The sequence below is a fragment of the Amphiura filiformis genome, chromosome 3, assembly GCF_039555335.1.
Source record: "Amphiura filiformis chromosome 3, Afil_fr2py, whole genome shotgun sequence".
Taxonomy (NCBI): domain Eukaryota; kingdom Metazoa; phylum Echinodermata; class Ophiuroidea; order Amphilepidida; family Amphiuridae; genus Amphiura; species Amphiura filiformis.
This window is the reverse complement of record NC_092630.1, coordinates 45,757,625-45,776,557: the sequence shown is the minus strand read 5'-3', so window position 1 is coordinate 45,776,557 and position 18,933 is coordinate 45,757,625. Positions and strand designations below refer to the sequence as shown.

Sequence of the window (18,933 nt, the reverse complement as noted above, 5' to 3'; positions counted from 1 at the left end):
TTAGACAGTATTGCAATATCTTGATGATTTTAGGCATTTTCAACGGCAACTTGAGTATATTCAGAAATCAAATATCGCGCCAAGGTGATGACACTCTTATTCAAGCATTCATTTACAACGCAAACTTGTATCGAATCCCGGTGGTTTGCGACCAATGAAATGTCCGCACCCCTGGATTTATTAATCCCTGGTATGAATTATTTATTAGGTTTGTCAAGGCAATAACCACGATCCGTTTTGTAATAATATAAAAGCACTTGCAATAGAATCCCGCTGAGTTCAATGAACTGCGCCCTGAAACCGATGGAGAGGTGCCCCATAAAGAAGCTATTCCATTGACCTCTATTAACAGGTCAGTGAGCTTTCCATACACAAATGAACAAGTACAATAGGACAAGGCCAGCACCTATTACCTGCTTTGTAACATGTTATTTTGAAGTCGTGAAGATTAGTAATCGTCTGTGCATATGAACTGCGCATTTATGATGCAAAATATTAGTTCTATATAATATAAAATTACAAATACTGGTATTATGATACACGGTATAGGTGATATATAAAACGACTAATAAAATCATGTCATCATGGCGCCATGTCAAAGGTTCATTATATCCCGTATGTTTGTCTAAATTCATATATATATTTGAAAAAAAATTCTACACCCATTTAATATGTATTCAGGTGGAACCGTGCCTTTTTAATTTTCATTTCTTTTTATGTAACAAATTCAGGTTTTTCCATTACGCGGGGCCGCCGGGCAATACAAATTTAATGCTAACATTGAATGAACGCAGAATCAAGAATGGGCGTTTCTAGTACATACAGCGTCTGACTCTACCTGAGGACCTAGCCTAAGTCCCATGGGCTCCAAGAGTGGCTCTCCATACACACATGAACAAATACAATGACGGGTCGCCATTGCACTCCATACACAAATGATCAAATACAATGGAGAGTCCGACTGCCATGCAAATGAGCCAAGTGCCCTCTCAAGGGTCTGCTCTGTGATATTTTTTTTTATTTATCAGACTGATCTTTATGTTATTACAGCGAGGCTCACATACAATGTTCAACACAAAGTGAACGATGTTATAACTTGGAGGGCTAACAAACCAACACCGCCAAATTCGACTGACGTGTGAACAACGTGGGATGCTATGAGGAAATTGAATACTCGTTGTCTGATCATGCATGTGTGTTTATGGTTCGGATAGCGGTTACTTAGCAACTCTCGTTCCGCTTTGGGTTTATTGAATACACTCTATATAAAGTCATCAATATGTCGTTTCCAGTCCTTGGCTGAACTATTGGGTTCAGCTATTAATTTTTTTAATAATTCTTTTAACCCCATAGCATTAAAAAACTAGTATTTTGATAAATAAAATAGCTGGATGCGGTATGCAGCTGATTGGGGTGTTTACGGTCGTTAAAACCACTAACCGCATGAAATATGGATATCCAACTAGTTTGCCCAGAGGGTTCTAAAAGAACCGCTAACCGCGAAATATGGATATCCAACTAGTTTGCCCTCGAGCTTCAAAAAACACTCACCCGAAATATGGATATCCAACTAGTTTGCCCTTGCAGGGCTACAAAGCACCATTAACCGCTAAATATGGATATCCAACTAGTTCACCTCGCATGGCTACAAAGAATCACTTAGCGCAATATTTTTTTTACCTCAAAAAAAGAAATAATATCTACCAAAAAACGTTTCAAAACGTAAAAAGGGGCCAAAGTTTAAAAAATCTTTCCTGTGTGGCTTTCACCCTTTTTTAAACTTGGTCCCATTTAGTAAAGTAGTATTAACATGAAGAATGAGTCCTAAGTTTTACATGCAACAATGTACTCTTATAGGTTTAAGACTGTTCGAAAGCGGTGCAATATGACGTAGGCTACCGTATGTATTATCAAAAACATTTCAAGGTTTATGTTTTATTATATTGCGTGATCATAAAGAGTAGTAGAGTATTATATATACTTAGCAAATTGACTGTGTGTCAACCTGCTACATACAGGCCCTACATCTGTACATAATAAGGCTTATAATCGCACATGACGATGAAGAATTTAACAAAGTGAGTATTTGCTACAAAATACATTATAACGTCTATAACGGAAAAAACTTCAATTACGCACGAACATTAATTCATTTGCTCTACAAAATAAACATTGACAACTAAGAAAACCAACAAGTAGCCTATAGATGACTTCATTATGGGTCTTTAAAACTTTCATAAATGGGACCAAGTTTAAAAAAGGGTGAAAAGCCACACAGGAAAGATTTTTTAAACTTTGGCCGCTTTTTACGTTTTGAAACGTTTTTTGGTAGATCACATTATGTGGGCAATGCATATTGGGAGAAAACAAAGATCAAGCTATGGACCTGAAGCACTCAGACATAGAGGACATCAAATATTCATCATATGAGGCTGGCTCACAGGCATATGCTCATACAGGAAAAGATGCATGAAAGCTAGGCCTGCATGTTTGCTGATTGAATTGGTATCATATCGTACCAGTCAAATTAATGCACTTATCATCACTGGCTTTGAGCAGCAACTAACTTAATTCTATGTGAGGCAATGGGACGGATGAGGTAGTTGTTAGAAAAAATTAATTTGATTTTCTTTTTGATATTTTAACAATAGAAGTAAGAGACACCACATGATAAGCACCATAGCGACAAATCAACTATCCAATAATATTGGTATCGCCAATATCACTTTCCGAAGAAAATCAATATGTTGAAGTTGCCAATAATGAAAAAAAAAAGTTTTGAAAAATCAGGCAAAGCCAACTACACATGACCTGATATTATGTGAAGGAACCAACTACACATAATCCCCACCATCATGTGAAGGAACCAACTTAATGCATGATCCCTAGAATTATGCGAAAGAACCAACTAAACATTATAAGAGCCCCCCCCCCCATCATGTGAAGGAACCAACTACACATGATGTGTTATCATCATCAAACATGGAACCATCTACACATAAAATCAATAAATAAGGGGTACCTTGTGTGATGCCCACTCCCATCTCATACCAGGGGAGGTACAAATTTAGTTTAAATAATGAAAAAAGTGCATGTAATAATATTACATTTGTAAAGCTAACCATTTAAAAAGGTAAACTGTGCTCAGTATGCTGTGAGACTACAGGTTGACTCATACTAACTTGTCAAAGAAAGCTGCTTAGAAATTGATCACATACAATTTTCATGAGTAATTTAAATTTGACTTATGGAATAGTGCTCTATTTAATGAGATTAACCAACTTTTTTTAATCTTTCGACAGCCATGGTATTATTGTCTATGATTTATTAAACATTTTCACACAAAAGGGTGGCTGATTTTAAGATTTTTTTGTTTGAAACTAAAAGGACATTAAAACCAAAAGGACATTTAAAACCAAAAGGACATTTAAAACCAAAACGGACATTTAAAACCAAAAGGACAAAGATGAACCAACTTGTATGTGATATGTAATAGGTTTGGGGAAACCTGCTGTAGAGGTGTTATTTGGCTGTTGCTAAGTCACAGATAGTAAACCTTGTTTGTAAAACAAAAATTGCATTCAGGAACATATTTGTGGGAAAGGTCGCAAAGTAAGGTGAAGTAAAGAATTATGTGGTTAGTTTACACATAAATTATTGTACAATTGAAAGAATAATATAAGCACCAGAGGAAATCGTGATCACAGTATTTATGGATGCAATTGCGTTTTTAGGGAACAAAAGGAAAGAAAAAAAGAACTTGGGATTAAAAAAAAATGTTGGCATTTTTTCCAGGGAAATAAAGTTTGTTAGTTTTTTTGCGTTTTGGGGCGTTTTGGGATTGAGGTGCCTTTTTTGGCTTTCAAAATCACATTTTCCTAAGGGGCTTAGAATAATACAGTGAACAGGTGCATCAAGATAACAATAGGTATTGTCTTGAACTGGATGGATATGGAATTTGAGGTGCCAAATTCAGATCCAATTCAGTATTCCTTGTTAAACTTTGCTACATCTTTCTTGTAAGATTCTGTTTCCCCCCACATTTATACTTTGATTAAAACCACAGATATCTTTCATTTTAAGTAATCTATCTGCATTTCTCCCATCAGTCACTTCAAAAGTTATTTGATTTGGGGAGGGGAAAGTTAAGTTCTATGATGTAATGTAATACAAATTTCTCTGCTTGAATATCACCTTGCTGTCAAACTATATCTCACATTAGACATGGGCAATTCTTGAGAAACAAAGCGGTTGTCAATTTGATACTTGTCATATATTGACACATTGTATGTAATGCATTTCATCTGAAATATCTGCCAAGTTGAATTACCAAGTACTTCTAAAACCCCAGTAGTGAATGTGATACTAAATATGACATTCCATGTATAAGAAATTAAGCTTTAAAATGCTCGTGCACACAAAACCTTAATGCACAGAAGTGTACCCTTATTGTTTAAACACATAAGATAGTAGAGACTCAAACAAAATGCTTTTTAGGGTATGCTGATGCAATTCGGAAGATCATTACTTTGCTCTGTAATGGTGTCAAAAATAGAGCAAGCATAGGTTCTGTGTTACATGTTAACCTACTTGCATGGATAGGTATTTGGAAATATGTTATCATAATACCATAAAGATAACACTTTGAAAGAAGGAGAAAGGGTTTGAATCTGGCAGAGCTTTTTGCTAGAAGGGGGTGATGGTGCATTGGGTGTGTTGTCCCCAGTCATGTCTATTGGAATTGTTGCGTTATTTATATCATGTGCCTGTCAGCAGTAAGGCTGGCAGATCATTGATATGGAGAAGTGTCTTATGATGCCAGCTACTGGCTTTATATTATAGTATCAGGTTATAGTGGTATTATTGTTAATGTAGCCTGTGTTATATATAGACGATGTGAAGATTCCTGGTTATACTTATTTTCTTAAAGGTGGGTAACCCGATTGACAACCTAATCCCTCCCCAACAGTATTTTGCAAGATTCTGTTTCTGTTTCCCCCCCCCCCCACATTTATACTTTTGATTAAAACAGATATCTTTCATCTTCAGTAATCTATCTGCATTTCTCCCATCAGTCACTTCAAAAATTATTTGATTTGGGAGAGGAAAGTTAAGTTCTATGATGTAATGTAATACAAATTTCTCTGCTTGAATATCGCCTTGCTGTCAAACTATATCTCACATCAGACGTGGGCAATTCTTGAGAAACAAAGCGGTTGTCAATTTGATACTTGTCATATATTGACACATTGTACGTAATGCATTTCATCTGAAATATCTGCTAAGTTGAATTACCAAGTACTTCTAAAACCCCAGTAGTGAATGTGATACTAAATATGACATTCCATGTATAAGAAATTAAGCTTTAAAATGCTTTTGCACACAAAACCTTAATGCACAGAAGTGTACATGTATTGTTTAAACACATAAGATAGTAGAGACTCAAACAAAATGCTTTTTAGGGTATGCTGATGCAATTCGGAAGATCATTACTTTGCTCTGTAATGGAGTCAAAAAATGGAGCAAGCATAGGTTCTGTGTTCTATATTAACCTACTTGCAGGGATAGGTATTTGGAAATATGTTATCATAATACCATAAAGATAACACATTTTTAAAGAAGGAGAATTGTTTGAATCTGGCAGAGCTTTTTGCTAGAAGGGGGTGATAGTACATTGGGCGTGTTGTACCCAGTCATGTCTATTGGAATTGTTGCGTTATTTATATCATGTGCCTGTCAGCAGTAAGGCTGGCGTATCATTGATATGGAGAAGTGTTTGCGGAAGATTTTGCGCCTTAAAAGAACCATTCATTATTATTATTATTATTATTATTAAGTGTCTTATGATGCCAGCTACTGGCTTTATATTATTGTATCAGGTTATAGTGGTATTATTGTTAATGTAGATGATGTGAAGATTCCTGGTTATACTTGCTTTCTTAAAGGTGGGTGACCTGATTGACAATCTAATCCCCTTCCCCACATTCTGTACCCCATAAAATGTAAATTTTGGCATCTGAAGGAAGCTCATATTTTTCTCATAAATATATTATCAGGTTGTCATTGGCCCTGAACATGTTTAAAGCAAAACCTCCTGCGTATCCTCTTGTCAGTTTTGTTTTAAACATGTTCAACGGCCACAAGTACATGTTTTTTTTCCTGCCCAACAATGTTATGGAAAGTGATTCATTCAAGTCTACAATCAAGTCAAATGCAGCCAACAGGCTAAATATTTTCAAATTTGAGAAAATAAAATACAAGTTAACACTTGTTATTACAATTTCCATTCACCTGTCTATAAATGTCTTCAAAAAAGTCTTTAAATTTTGTCGTGGAATCTGCTGAATCTTGCGCTGTGTAACACGATGCCAATTACTAAGTAAGTAATTCACATGGCAAGGATACGGGATGAATTTGTCAAGAGGAAACACTATCAAAGCATGCAAGTGATGCAAGTATTAAAAGACTATGTGAAGAGCAGGTGCTGGATGAGATGGTATATCTTAAGGCATTTCAGCATATTTGTTTGGTCTTGTGTATGTGTTATTGGCTTATTTGATGATCAGGTGCGCTTTATATTATCAGAGAGATCGGACAATGTATTTCTCAAGTGCTGAAAGACTAGGATATCTAGTGACATGCAGTTGATGTACTCTATTACAGGTAGTGATAGGAGCTTTATTGGAGAAGAAAGGAATGGTATGCTTCCCCCGATATTCTGTTTACTAAATTGCTAAGCAGGATGACAGGATCTTTAGTGTAAAGTTAGGCTTTTCAACAGGTTCACCATTGGAGAAATATAAAAGTCATGTTCTTGTCAGGGTTTGACTTCCTCCACTTTCTGATTTTTGATGGATGTTGAGGATTACCATATGAGTGGACAAGGGCTTTCAGTGGACAAGGGTTTCCACTTGAACAGCCCATTGTAGAGCCATCATTGACGAAGACAGTCACTTTGAACAGCTCTTTTATAGCCAGCATCTGTTTGAAAGATCATTGAACAAGAGGCTGCTTATTATGGAGAACCACAGCCAAGGAACAACTAAATGAATAACATCTATTTTGTTTTCCATAAGCAGCCTGTACCGATTACACCGAACCATTTCTTTGAAACATTATTGGGCAAGAGATAGTCTGTTATGGAGAACGCATGATGACAGTTGCATGATGAACTTTGCCAGTAGTGTCTAACATGTGCAAATCAGTTTGTACCTACAAGATTACAGAAGGAGGAATAACTTCTACTGTGTGCGTCTCTCTCTGACACCCAGTCCCATCAGGTGTATAAATGGGTACCAGCATAATAGTGCTGAGAAGGTAAACTGGACTCATCAATTGTATGGGAGGAGTGGCCAACCCCTGCAACATGTTAATTCAGACAAGTCTGGCCTTAACACCAAGCAAAAATGAGATGTGCATTTCAACCTATGAGCATTGCTCCAGCCAAGCATGACCTTTACCTTTCAGTTTGATAACAATCAAAACAAGAGAATATAATTCAAATAAATAAATTTGCAGTCAAAGTTTGATGCTTATCTAAATGTTAAATTACCTTTAATTCTTAAATGTTCATACTGATCATGTTATCTGATTTCTCCTGACTTTTCCAAATGGATGACTTAAAATTGATACTTATCTAAATTTAAAATTACCTTTAATTCTTAAATGTTCATACTGATCATGTTATCTGATTTCTCCTGACTTTTCCAAATGGATGACTTAAAATAGCTGCAGATTCAAAGAAAGGATAATTGACACTTCATTAACTAGCAGATCTTATCATACTAAGAAAGTCAAGTTTCTTACTACTATAGACTTATAAAAGCCATTTCACACCGTGGCAGGTATCTGCTGTACACTTGTCAGATAATAGGCTATTGTGTAGAAAGTTAGAGGTCTTAAATATGTTCAGAAATACAGAGGAATATTGAATTCAAAATGATACCATTGCATTAGGGTATCAGATATTAGAAATACCTCAGCAATACAGTGTTACATTTTGTACAAATATTTTTTTACAAATAATAGAATAAGAACGTAATATTTTTTAGGATATGATTTTGTGTGTGTGAAACAACCTTGCCCTTAGTTAATTTATGAAAGTGTTAAAGGTGTAACTTATTTATGTAAGTGTGAAATTGTGTTTTCAACTTATCTACATAGCACACTTAGATAACCCCTGTGATTTATTTATCGGTTTTATCATTTTATGTTCCCTAATATATATAGATGTCTGTAGTTGCATCATGTTGCCTACTAATGTGGTGAAAATCATAATACAGAAGATCTGTCCTGTTTTGGGATTGACTTAAATTGTAAATGGTAATGAGTTGCATTATGCTCTCTATGTCTTGAGCAGGTGCATTAAGAGTTTCTGCTGGATACCACATTCTCATTCTTTGAGGAGAAGTCTCAAGTATCGTATATCACTTAAAGCGCCATCAAGTGTTCTAGGAATTCATAATGCGTACCAGCGTATGCAACGTTTATTCTAAATGCACTATGTACTTGAATTTGTCTAATGGTGTCTGGTGTCTTGTGTGTATTTGGCTTTGCGTATGAGGTTTGAATATAATGACCGGATATGTGATGGGCAATCAGAGATGCGAACATTGATACATAAAACCCATGTATATTATCACAGTGTCTTTCACTAAGGTCTTAAAGTGTTATGATGGAAATGAGAGATTTCAAAGATTTGTACCTCGAGCTGTCTGTTATCTTGTTGAGGTAAATGTAAAGAGCAGGAAGTTCACATTGGAGTAGTCTTCTTAGCTTGCTGTTAGGGAAAGGTTTTCTTAGAGATGATCAAAGGGTGTGGCAGTGAAGAGCGGCCGTTGTTTACATTTTGAGAGTGTGCACAGCATAACACGGAAGTGGAGTTCTGATTGGCTGATTCAATCATCTGACAATCATAACAACAGACCGATAATATGATTGCTCGATTACACGTCAAAACATTGTTCAGCGCAGAGCAGGACTCTTGAAAGGAACACAAAGCTCTGCGTATGTCAATCATTAACATGGCGCTCGCGTTAATCTGAGCAAGTGACTGCCGTTCTTCCCTGAAACCAAGTGTATGATTAGGATAATGTGTGTTACAAGTTTGATGGGTTGCCACATCCTTTAACTTTATAGGGGAATAGTGAACATTAAGCTGAAAACATGTTTCTCAAAGAGCATTTTACAGATCTACATTAGCATGGAGGAGTCGAATCACTCTCATCTATACTGTAAACCTCCCTCCTCATGCTACCGTGCATAATGCTTGCATTATGTTTCTAGAGCCACACTGTCATCAGTAACATGTCCCACATGACATGAGATTTTCTATCTTACAATACAGCCCTAAGTTACATAATACCTAAAAGTTCTTGGAAATACCTACATTATGCATTGTAATGCAATAAGAGTTTTGTATTTGAACTTAAGGAAAGGGTACCTTGGACATTTCAGCTTGCACAAGGTCAATGAATCCCCAGTCCTTGTTTGCTATCACCTGTGTAAGCCAGCTTGCCATCTCAAAATTCATTTTTACTGAATAAATGAAAAAACACTAGTGTTGATGTTCCCAAGTCAAGCATTTTAATGTAATGAGAATAAGAGATATTCCGACTGTTGGGTTAGATAGTAATCACTGTCGACAAAATAGTAATGAATAAATAATCATGCATAACTAATTCTAAGTGAAAATCTTAGCTGAAAATCCATGCCAAATACCATTTACACAGACAAGCAATGATCTTCTATATTTTTTTTGCAATCTCTCTTAACCATGCCTGCATGGGTTAAAGGAGCACATTCACAGTGTTTGTTAATCTCTAGACTAGGTGTGGAAAAGCAAAATAGCAACCCACGAAGTAAGATTAACACAGAAGTGGAGTTCTGATTGGCTGATTCAATCATCTGACAATCATAACAACAGACCGATAATCTGATTAGTCGATTATGCGTCAAAACATTGTTCAGCGCAGAGCAGGACTCTTTTGAAAGGAGCACAAAGCTCTGCGTATGTCAATCATTAACATGGCGCTCGCGTTAATCTGAGCAAGTAACTGCCGTTCTTCTCTGAAACCATGTGTAGGATTAGGATAATGTGTGTTACAAGTTTGATGGGTTGCCACATCCTTTAACTTTATAGGGGAATAGTGAACATTAAGCTGAAAACATGTTTCTCAAAGAGCATTTTACAGATCTACATTAGCACGGAGGAGTCGAATCACTCTCATCTATACTGTAAACCTCCCTCCTCATGCTACCGTGCATAATGCTTGCATTATGTTTCTAGAGCCACACTGTCATCAATAACATGTCCCGCATGACATGAGATTTTCTATCTTACAATACAGCCCTAAGTTACATAATACCTAAAAGTTCTTGGAAATACCTACATTATGCATTGTAATGCAATAAGAGTTTTGTATTTGAACTTAAGGAAAGGGTACCTTGGAAATTTCAGCTTGCACAAGGTCAATGAATCCCCAGTCCTTGTTTGCTATCACCTGTGTAAGCCAGCTTGCCATCTCAAAATTCATTTTTACTGAATAAATGAAAAAACACTAGTTTTGATGTTCCCAAGTTGAGCATTTAAATGTAATGAGAATAAGAGATATTCCGACTGTTGGTAGAGAGTAATTACTGTCGACAAAATTGTAATGAATAAATAATCATGCATGACTAATTCGAAGTGAAAATCTTAGCTGAAAATCCATCCCAAATACCATTTACATGGGCTGTTGCAAGGAATGATCTTCTATATTTTTTTGCAATCTCTCTTAACCATACCTGCATGGGTTAAAGGAGCACATTCACAGTTTTTGTTAATCTCTAGACTAAGCATGGAAAAGCAAAATAGCAAACCACAAAGTAAGATTGCAACTTCTCTTCTCGCAAGTGAAACCAGTTTGGCTCGCTTTCGGGAATAGTCCATGCTCACATATCACTACATGCTTTCACTGAACGTTACGTGATTGTAAATCAGTGTTATAAATACTTTCAATAAAAGGGGAAAAGCAAATAAATGAAGTTCTTCAACAAGAATTATATTCGGAAAAAGTCCAGTTCATTGTAGCATGACTAGATGCTATTTTAAGGGTTGTAGAATTTATCGCCATCACCATGGATGCATGAATAACCTGAGTGTCATATTGACTGCTGAAATAGGAAGCTTTATCAGCACAATATTTGACTCTTGTATATAGACAAATATTCGTCGGCGATATGTTGCTAAAGATAAATGAAATGACTACAAGTACAACACCAACAATCACACAACTCATGATTGCAATAAAATTTGAAGCGCTTCAAATGAGCCTGAAACAAGCAACTTTTTGGATCTGAATCTAGGTACCCAGAGATCTGAGGTTCAAGTCTTGGTCAAAGAACATGCTTTCCTTTGCTGAGTTTAGGGAAAAGAATTATTTGAGGTCAAGTGTTCATTTCATGATCATGTTTTAAGGTTTGTTATCTGTCAGTGTGAATATTTTATGGCTGTTTCTTTTAGGACAAATATCGTTCAATCATCAAGAAAATAACAATGATTTTACAAACTTTCCTGTAACATTTTCTTATATATTTCATACATGTGATGCGATCAAGCAAAATCAGTCGGAACTCGGAAATATTGATTTTGAGATATAGCCAAACAAAGGAAGTATTTCCTTTTGTTTCCTCTTGTTTTGGAAACTCTTTAATTGCTCATATCTTTGGAACTAGTTGTTCAATTTCAGTGGTGTTTTCTACAAAATCCAGCTTTGTAAATGCTTTCTATTATCCTATAAGAAACTGAAAATGTAATATTTCCGAGTTCCGACTGATTTAGATTGTATTTGTAGAATGTATGAATTTTCTTCAAAAACATTTATTTTTAAAAGCAACTTTCAACCATCCAACTTAGTTTACATATTATTATAGTGCCTACATCCCTTGAGTATAAATGGTGAAAATAAAGAAAAGATAAAAAACAGTGAGACATGCATATATGCATACCTAAAACAAGGAATGCTAAATCCTGGCTCCTATGTTATGTACATTTGTATCTATTTAGTTGTTACTTATTAAATAAATATTATCAACTATTCAGGCAAAATATTTTTGAAAGCATAGTTGCTTTTGAAAATTCAAGAGAACGGATAAAATTCAAGTGAATGCACTGATCATACCTACATATAAGAACATTGTTGAATTTGTAATAATGAATTCCCATGTATTTCTTCAAGTACTATATCTAAAATGGAAAAGTTTTAATATGCATAATGAATGTATTTACAGATACAGTTCATCTTTATTCCTTTTTATCAGTGCAATGCAATAGGTGCAAAGACTCTGTTTAAACATTAATGGCTCAGTAGCAGGCACTAATGCCAATGGCACTTCGAGTAAATGTTAAAGTATGAATATCATCACTGGCTGTTTGTTTCTCGAGCTTTTTGCCAAGAGCTAGTCTAGATACCGGGTCTTATACAAATTACAACACGAGTGACCTACTGAGATTGAAAAGAAACTCTGGACCGGTCTATAGCGTTGTCATGGTAATGCCACAGTTTTACCATCATAGAGATGATTACTTGTTATTGCTGTGTGGGAGTATGTCCAGGTAACCACTTCATCATGTGCAGCTAAATTGTGATAGTTATTATTAGACATTTTTATTTTCTTACAAACAGATTTGAGCCAATGATAATTATTTTGTACGTCAATCAGGTCTCTCTTTTAATATGTTTGTGTAGGCTTGTCACGTTAAGAAAAATAAGCAGTTAACTCACCACTAATTGCAACAGAACCCATTTAATCACCAACTGAGGCCATATTTATCAAAATCAGAGAATTTTTCACTTTTTTGTCCCCTTGTTGAATCCAAATTTTGACATTTGACCTTTTCCCCTATAACTCAAGAATTGTACATCAGAGGTAGGTCAAATTATACTTTTTCTGAATCCTAATGATGAGAGGAATACACTGGTATGGCTTTTATTAAGATTTGACTAACTTTGAAATATCACCCGCTGCACAAGCAGCCATTTTAGATTTATGCAAATTAGGCACTCTTCCACTATTGTGTACGGGATTTTCGGGGACTTTCGATGTGCTATTAAGTATGCTTTTCTGAACTGAATGGTAATTAAATGGATTCTGTTGCAATTAGTGGTGGGTGATTTCATACTTATCTGGCTTAGTGGTTTGGGGATAAAAGTAGAACAGAAACACCTGATCAGATCATTGTGGCAAATTTGTGAAAATGTAGTCTTCAAATTCCATCACTCTACTGCACCATTATTTACCCTGATGTGGCTGGCAGTGACGTCAACACCTTGAAGCAGCTTTTTCGCTCGCACATCTATGCGGCATCTTGAAGCGTGTGTGTATGCACACCAGTGCAATGAGTGAACGCTAGCAATTTGAGGCTGCACCCAGCGAAATGCGCACTGACGTCACTGCCACATCAGTCAAAAATGGCTTAATTTTTTTGCTTCATTAAATTTACCCTTGTGTTTGATGTTCTTTATAACATGCAGTGACCACTAATAAAAATAAAATCCTTAACAGGGATAAATAAGTTCGAAAGAGTTAACCTCAAGAGGCATTTTGATAAACAAAACTACAAATTGTAGGATAGATGTGCAACGAAATGCCTTTGCTATGCTCATATTGTGTTGTTAACCTTGAACCAAAAGGTCCGGATACTTCAGTGTCGTAAAGCAATCCTCTAAGTGCCCTGTGGGGACCCTTATAGAAGATAAGTTGGTTAAATTCACTAGTGTGCTCATCATTTCACATAGAGCCAGAGGCAAGCGAGTTCTGTGAACTCATCGATTGCCATGCCATGCCTGGACACTGATGCCATTCCTATAGTTGACCACATATAACCTTTCCAACTGAATCAGCTATTCAACTTCAATATAAAGATACATAACCTAAAGCCTTTTTGTGTGTACGTGTGTATTAATATTGGAAACAAAAGACTGATGCTCAAGTCGTCAATATTGCCTCGATGTGAAATCCGTTAAAAGATTTTTACCTGTCAACAATTGCTTTCCTTATTGTCCCCAGTGGTTTTAGACTCCGCCAAAGTATGCTCAATAGAACACAATACTGATGTACCATCTTTTGTTTTATTAAATGTTGATACAATATGTTTCCTAAACAATTGTCTTTGTAATTTATCACTTTATGGTGAAAGACAATTGAATATAACTTCCGATGTTTTGAGTCCATTCATTAAAAGGTTAAGATATCATTAGTTAACTTTTTTTGTTGGTGTCCATCTTTTTTCTTCCATTACAGTTCCAGAATGTTTTCACTGGTTTAGAAGCAACCAAAGACCACCAGGGACTAGTATTATTCATAGAAGAGGACCATTATGTGACACCAGACTTCTATGTGATGGTGAAAAATATGTATGAGCTGAAGAAAAGGTAATATTTATGCAATGAAGGTAACTTCACTGTAGTGACATTCTGTGATGTTTTAGAATTAGATGAGTATCTGAAGGGATGTAACTGTAGTGAAATTCTATGATAATTTAGAATTAAATGAGTTTGAAGGGCTGTAAGGGATGAAGGGATGCTGCTGTCAGCAGCCAAACTGCCCAAGACCGCAATAGTTGGAGAAAGCTTGCAGCCGACTGATGATAATGATGATGAAGGGATCACTCCAAAACCCATTCACTGGTCGACCACCTGAACCCTTGCAGAACCAATGGTCTAACCTCATTCTATTTTGTTCTGAACAATAGAAACTACACCCATGGTTTTGCCATGGTTTTGGGTGTTGAAGTCATCCCTACCTTTATTCTGATGAAATTCTATGATGAATTATTTAGAATTAGATGACTTTTAGATGTGCATTTCACAATTCTGAACAGTTTTGTTACTTACCGTAAAATGGGGTAACTTTGGCACTTTTCAGAGTTTTTAAACCACTGCTTCCAAACAAAACCCATTATATTTCTAATTATCTCTTTTTTATGACATTAGGGTTCCCTTCTACACCTTGAAGTTGAAAAAGATTTTTTAAATAATTTTGTAAGGGTGCCCTAGGGGTTAAAAATAGCCTGACCAAATGCGGGGTAACTTTGGTCAGAGTATTACATTCCATGAAGAAAAAAATATCAAAAATTGATCTTCGCCGCTGTATATGGGCAAGTTGTTATTTTTGTGACATTTGACCAAAGATCTTTTAGTAAAGCTAGATGAGAATAAGTATATGTGTTCACGTAACCTCCTTCAACTCATTTGCATAGAATTGGATACCAAGATCGTATTCTGATTCGCCCAACTACGAATTAACATACTTTTGGATACCTCCATATTTGGGTTTACCTAATTAATTATTAATGACGATTACGTTGTTTACATCATGACATCATTAGAGCTTGTCACTCGTCCGATTCGAAACACGAAAAGCATTTGCACTTTTCTTCCCATTAATGTTATATCATGAAATACCATATAGCGGAGGTGTTAGTTTTTATATAAGGAAAATATTCAAACCGATGACCCCATGTTGACAATGGCTAAATATGCTGTATTAGTTCTGGAAAGGGTCCGGCGACGGTCCGCCATTTTTTTCTTCAAATTTTGATGTCATTTAGTAGACTTGCTTACCAGTCGTTTTCATTATCCTAACTACAGTTTGCACATTGAAAAGTTAACTTCGACGTACGTGATGCGAAAAATTCTTGCCGTACCTTTTTTGATTCATTTTTCAGCCGGGACGGTTACGTTTGCGGCCACGCATCGGTATAGGGATGACCAGTTCTTGTGTATATAGAATTCTGTGCATTTGACCCCTTGCAAAATTAATGAAGCACACATCCTTGCTCACAAATATTGATTTTTATTTTTCTGTAAAAAAAATGCTCATTTTTGGTAAAAAATCCTGGAAATTGGACATGAGTGACTATTATTTCTTCCAAATATATTTCTTAACAAATCGATACCAAATATGACTAAAAACAATATTGCTGTACGAAAATATGACAATTAAAAAAAAAATATTTGACCGACCAAAGTTACCCCATTTTACAACAGCTAAAAGACAGCATCTTTTTAAAGGCTTTCACCTAAAGTGTCAAGTTTTCCATTTCTAAAACAGCAAATTCCATGTTTTTTTCACTCTGCTTCTTGCTAATCTTTCCAAGTTACTTATTTTCAGATTTGAGGGTAGGTAGTATTAAGATTCGAATCACTGCTAGAATGAAATAGGCTTTATTTAGACTTAGCATGTTGATGAAATCAGTTATTTTAGGTCATACAGGTTGTTTTTTGTTCAAGCTTTGCAAGTATCTGGCTACAAACCTCTTTTTTTTCCAATAGTTTTTGTGTTTGTCTAGAGGATGAATCTGTACCAGAGGCAAAACTTTATATATATCATTAAGTATACTGTTTAAGAAATAACACCTCTTGACACAATAAATAGTAATGTATAATACAAAGAACAAGTCACTGGTAACTACTGAAATAAGAAGGAAGAATGCTTCCTAATTTTCTTACGAAAACATACAAATGACTAGGATTACTAAAATACACTTGTATGTCTACTTTGCCGTAAACTTAATACATTTTCCACATACTTGGCGGTGCAAGTACATGCAGTAAATTGAAATCAATCTGAACGTCACTTTGAAAAAAGGCGTGCTTGTAAACGTGGAATTAAACAGGATGTTGCATATAATATGCAAGCTTAAAGGAGGAGGAATCTAGATAATGCATCATTTGCTTTGATTTTTCAAAATGCACAGAAAGCATCTACGTATAGGGAAAGCACCGATAGGCATTTTTCTTTGTGGCTTCATTTCTTTCTGATCATTTGCAATTTTTATCAGTCCTTTAAAGGCAATATCAGTGATTTGCTTAATCAGAAAATCTTAAAAAATCAAGAAAATGGATGTGCTAACATACCCTGCATATAATGATATGATATATTCTATAATATGTGACCAGATCTGATCCTATTAGGCAATAATGAAACACAGATATGTGTGATGCGATCAAGCAAAATCAGTCAGAACTTGGAAATGTTAAATTTTCAGTTTCTTATAGGATAGTAAATAGCATTTACAAAGCTGGATTTTGCAGAAATTCCCATTGAAATTTAACAATCAGTTTCAAAGATATGAGCATTTAAAGAGTTTCCAAAACAAGTGGAAACAAAAGGAGTTCCGACTGATTTTGCTTGATCGCATCACATATGCAAAAAATAAAGGGGGAAAATCCAATAAACACATATATGAAAATGGACAAATAGAAAGTTCATAACTTTGCAACCAAGTATTGAAGCGACCTAGGGATTCAACAGTAAGTGTAGGTACTGAGCAAGTTAGTAATGGTAGTAAGTAAATTTTCAAAATTTCTAACTTTGGCCTTAGTGGATCAGATGAGGTCACATATATAGTAAGTGCAATAATGCAGAGAATAATAATATATAAATGTAAAGTAAAAACATACAAATAAAGGCATTTGGCAAAAAACAATGTTTTGCAAAGCCTAAAACATACCCTGTAATTAATTGATAGCGCTTAAAACTACCTAGAATAAGAATATAATTTGATATTTTAGTCAATGTTGGGGGAAATTGGTTATACAGATATTTGTAGCTACATGCATTTAAAAGTAGTTTCATATTTATTGAGACTGCTTTGTTTTTGTTAAATTCTTTATAAATGACAATTTTATTGACTTATCCGTAACTTGTAAGGAATTCCTCCAAATTTAAATTTTCTTTTTTGTTTCCGCTAGAATCATTGATAGTACCTTTAACATGATGTTTCCATGCTTTTCATGACCATTATATACAACCCTTAAAGAGCACTTTGCTGATATTATTAACAATTTCTCTCATGGAATTCACCCAAAAGTGACAATATTAAAAGATTTAAAAATAATTCCTTATAGACATATTTGAAGGAAAAATATAATATTGCCTAGAAATAGATTGATGTGATAAAATAGGAGTGCCTTTTAGCCAGGCAATTACTTTGAATTCAGGTATATTACATGAATACTTAATTGGATGTGCAAAATACAATGTCCCTCAAGGGGGCTAGCGGGAATATGTCATAAATGACGTGAAAGATGAATATGACAAAGTGCTGCAATTATTTCCATGTTAATCGCAGGTTGACAGGAAGAATGTGAGAATATGTATTTTTGGATGGGATGATTAACTTACAATTGCATCAGAAAAGGTCATGCCAACTGTAGAGGGTTTACATCTTTCGGTTTATCTTTATCACATTATATCTTAAAAATCAGTTTATTCGGTTAATCCTGTGATAGTGATTCAAAACACATGCTGCTTATTCTGTTCATGTTTTTATTTGAGAGACTTGTTTTAGAAGAACCCAGTTGGAAGACAAGAGAAAGCGGAAAGAGAGCAGCAACAGGACCCCCACCACTGATCAGACCTTTACCTGCAACTACTACAGTCGGACCTGCCTATCCCGCATCGGCCTATTTAGCCACCAGCGAGCCTGTAGCGGAAAACGTGGACAAAAGCCTTAAATCTTCGTTAGCGAAGTCAAGCCAAGATACACCTGTCAGCTTTTTAAACAGTTCAAGTAGAACAATGAGGTTAGGAACCAATGAAATTGCGTTTCCAGCCTGTCGTTAATTTTAAATGAACTTTTTTGCATGTTTTTAGAATCGAAATTGTTTACAACTTTGATTCTGGTATCCTCACAAGTGTCATCAGTGAGATGCCTGTAAAAAAAACGAAAAAACAAAAGCTCCATATTAGCAGTGAGACAAAACCCAATTCGTGCTCAGTGGGTGTGCTTTATGTAGCTTGTAAGTGCCCCGTTATGTGCTAAATATCATTGGTTCATGATGTAATCTATGAGATGAAAAATTAACAGTGGTGCACCGGCATCCACTGCTTCATTTGCATCATTAACCCTAACCCTACCTGTGGTTTTTGTGCTATCGGAAGGGA

The 18,933-nt window shown here is 35.5% G+C and overlaps 1 protein-coding gene across 1 annotated transcript in view; it reads left to right on the top strand.

The window, feature by feature from the left end:
- The window catches only part of LOC140148599 (alpha-1,6-mannosyl-glycoprotein 2-beta-N-acetylglucosaminyltransferase-like), a 157,627-nt gene that overhangs the window by 117,415 nt on the left and 21,279 nt on the right, over window positions 1–18,933 (top strand). The window contains exon 5 of the mRNA XM_072170610.1: window positions 14,284–14,414. Within this exon, the coding sequence (XP_072026711.1) occupies window positions 14,284–14,414 (131 nt within the window). The remainder of the gene's footprint in view (window positions 1–14,283; window positions 14,415–18,933) is intronic.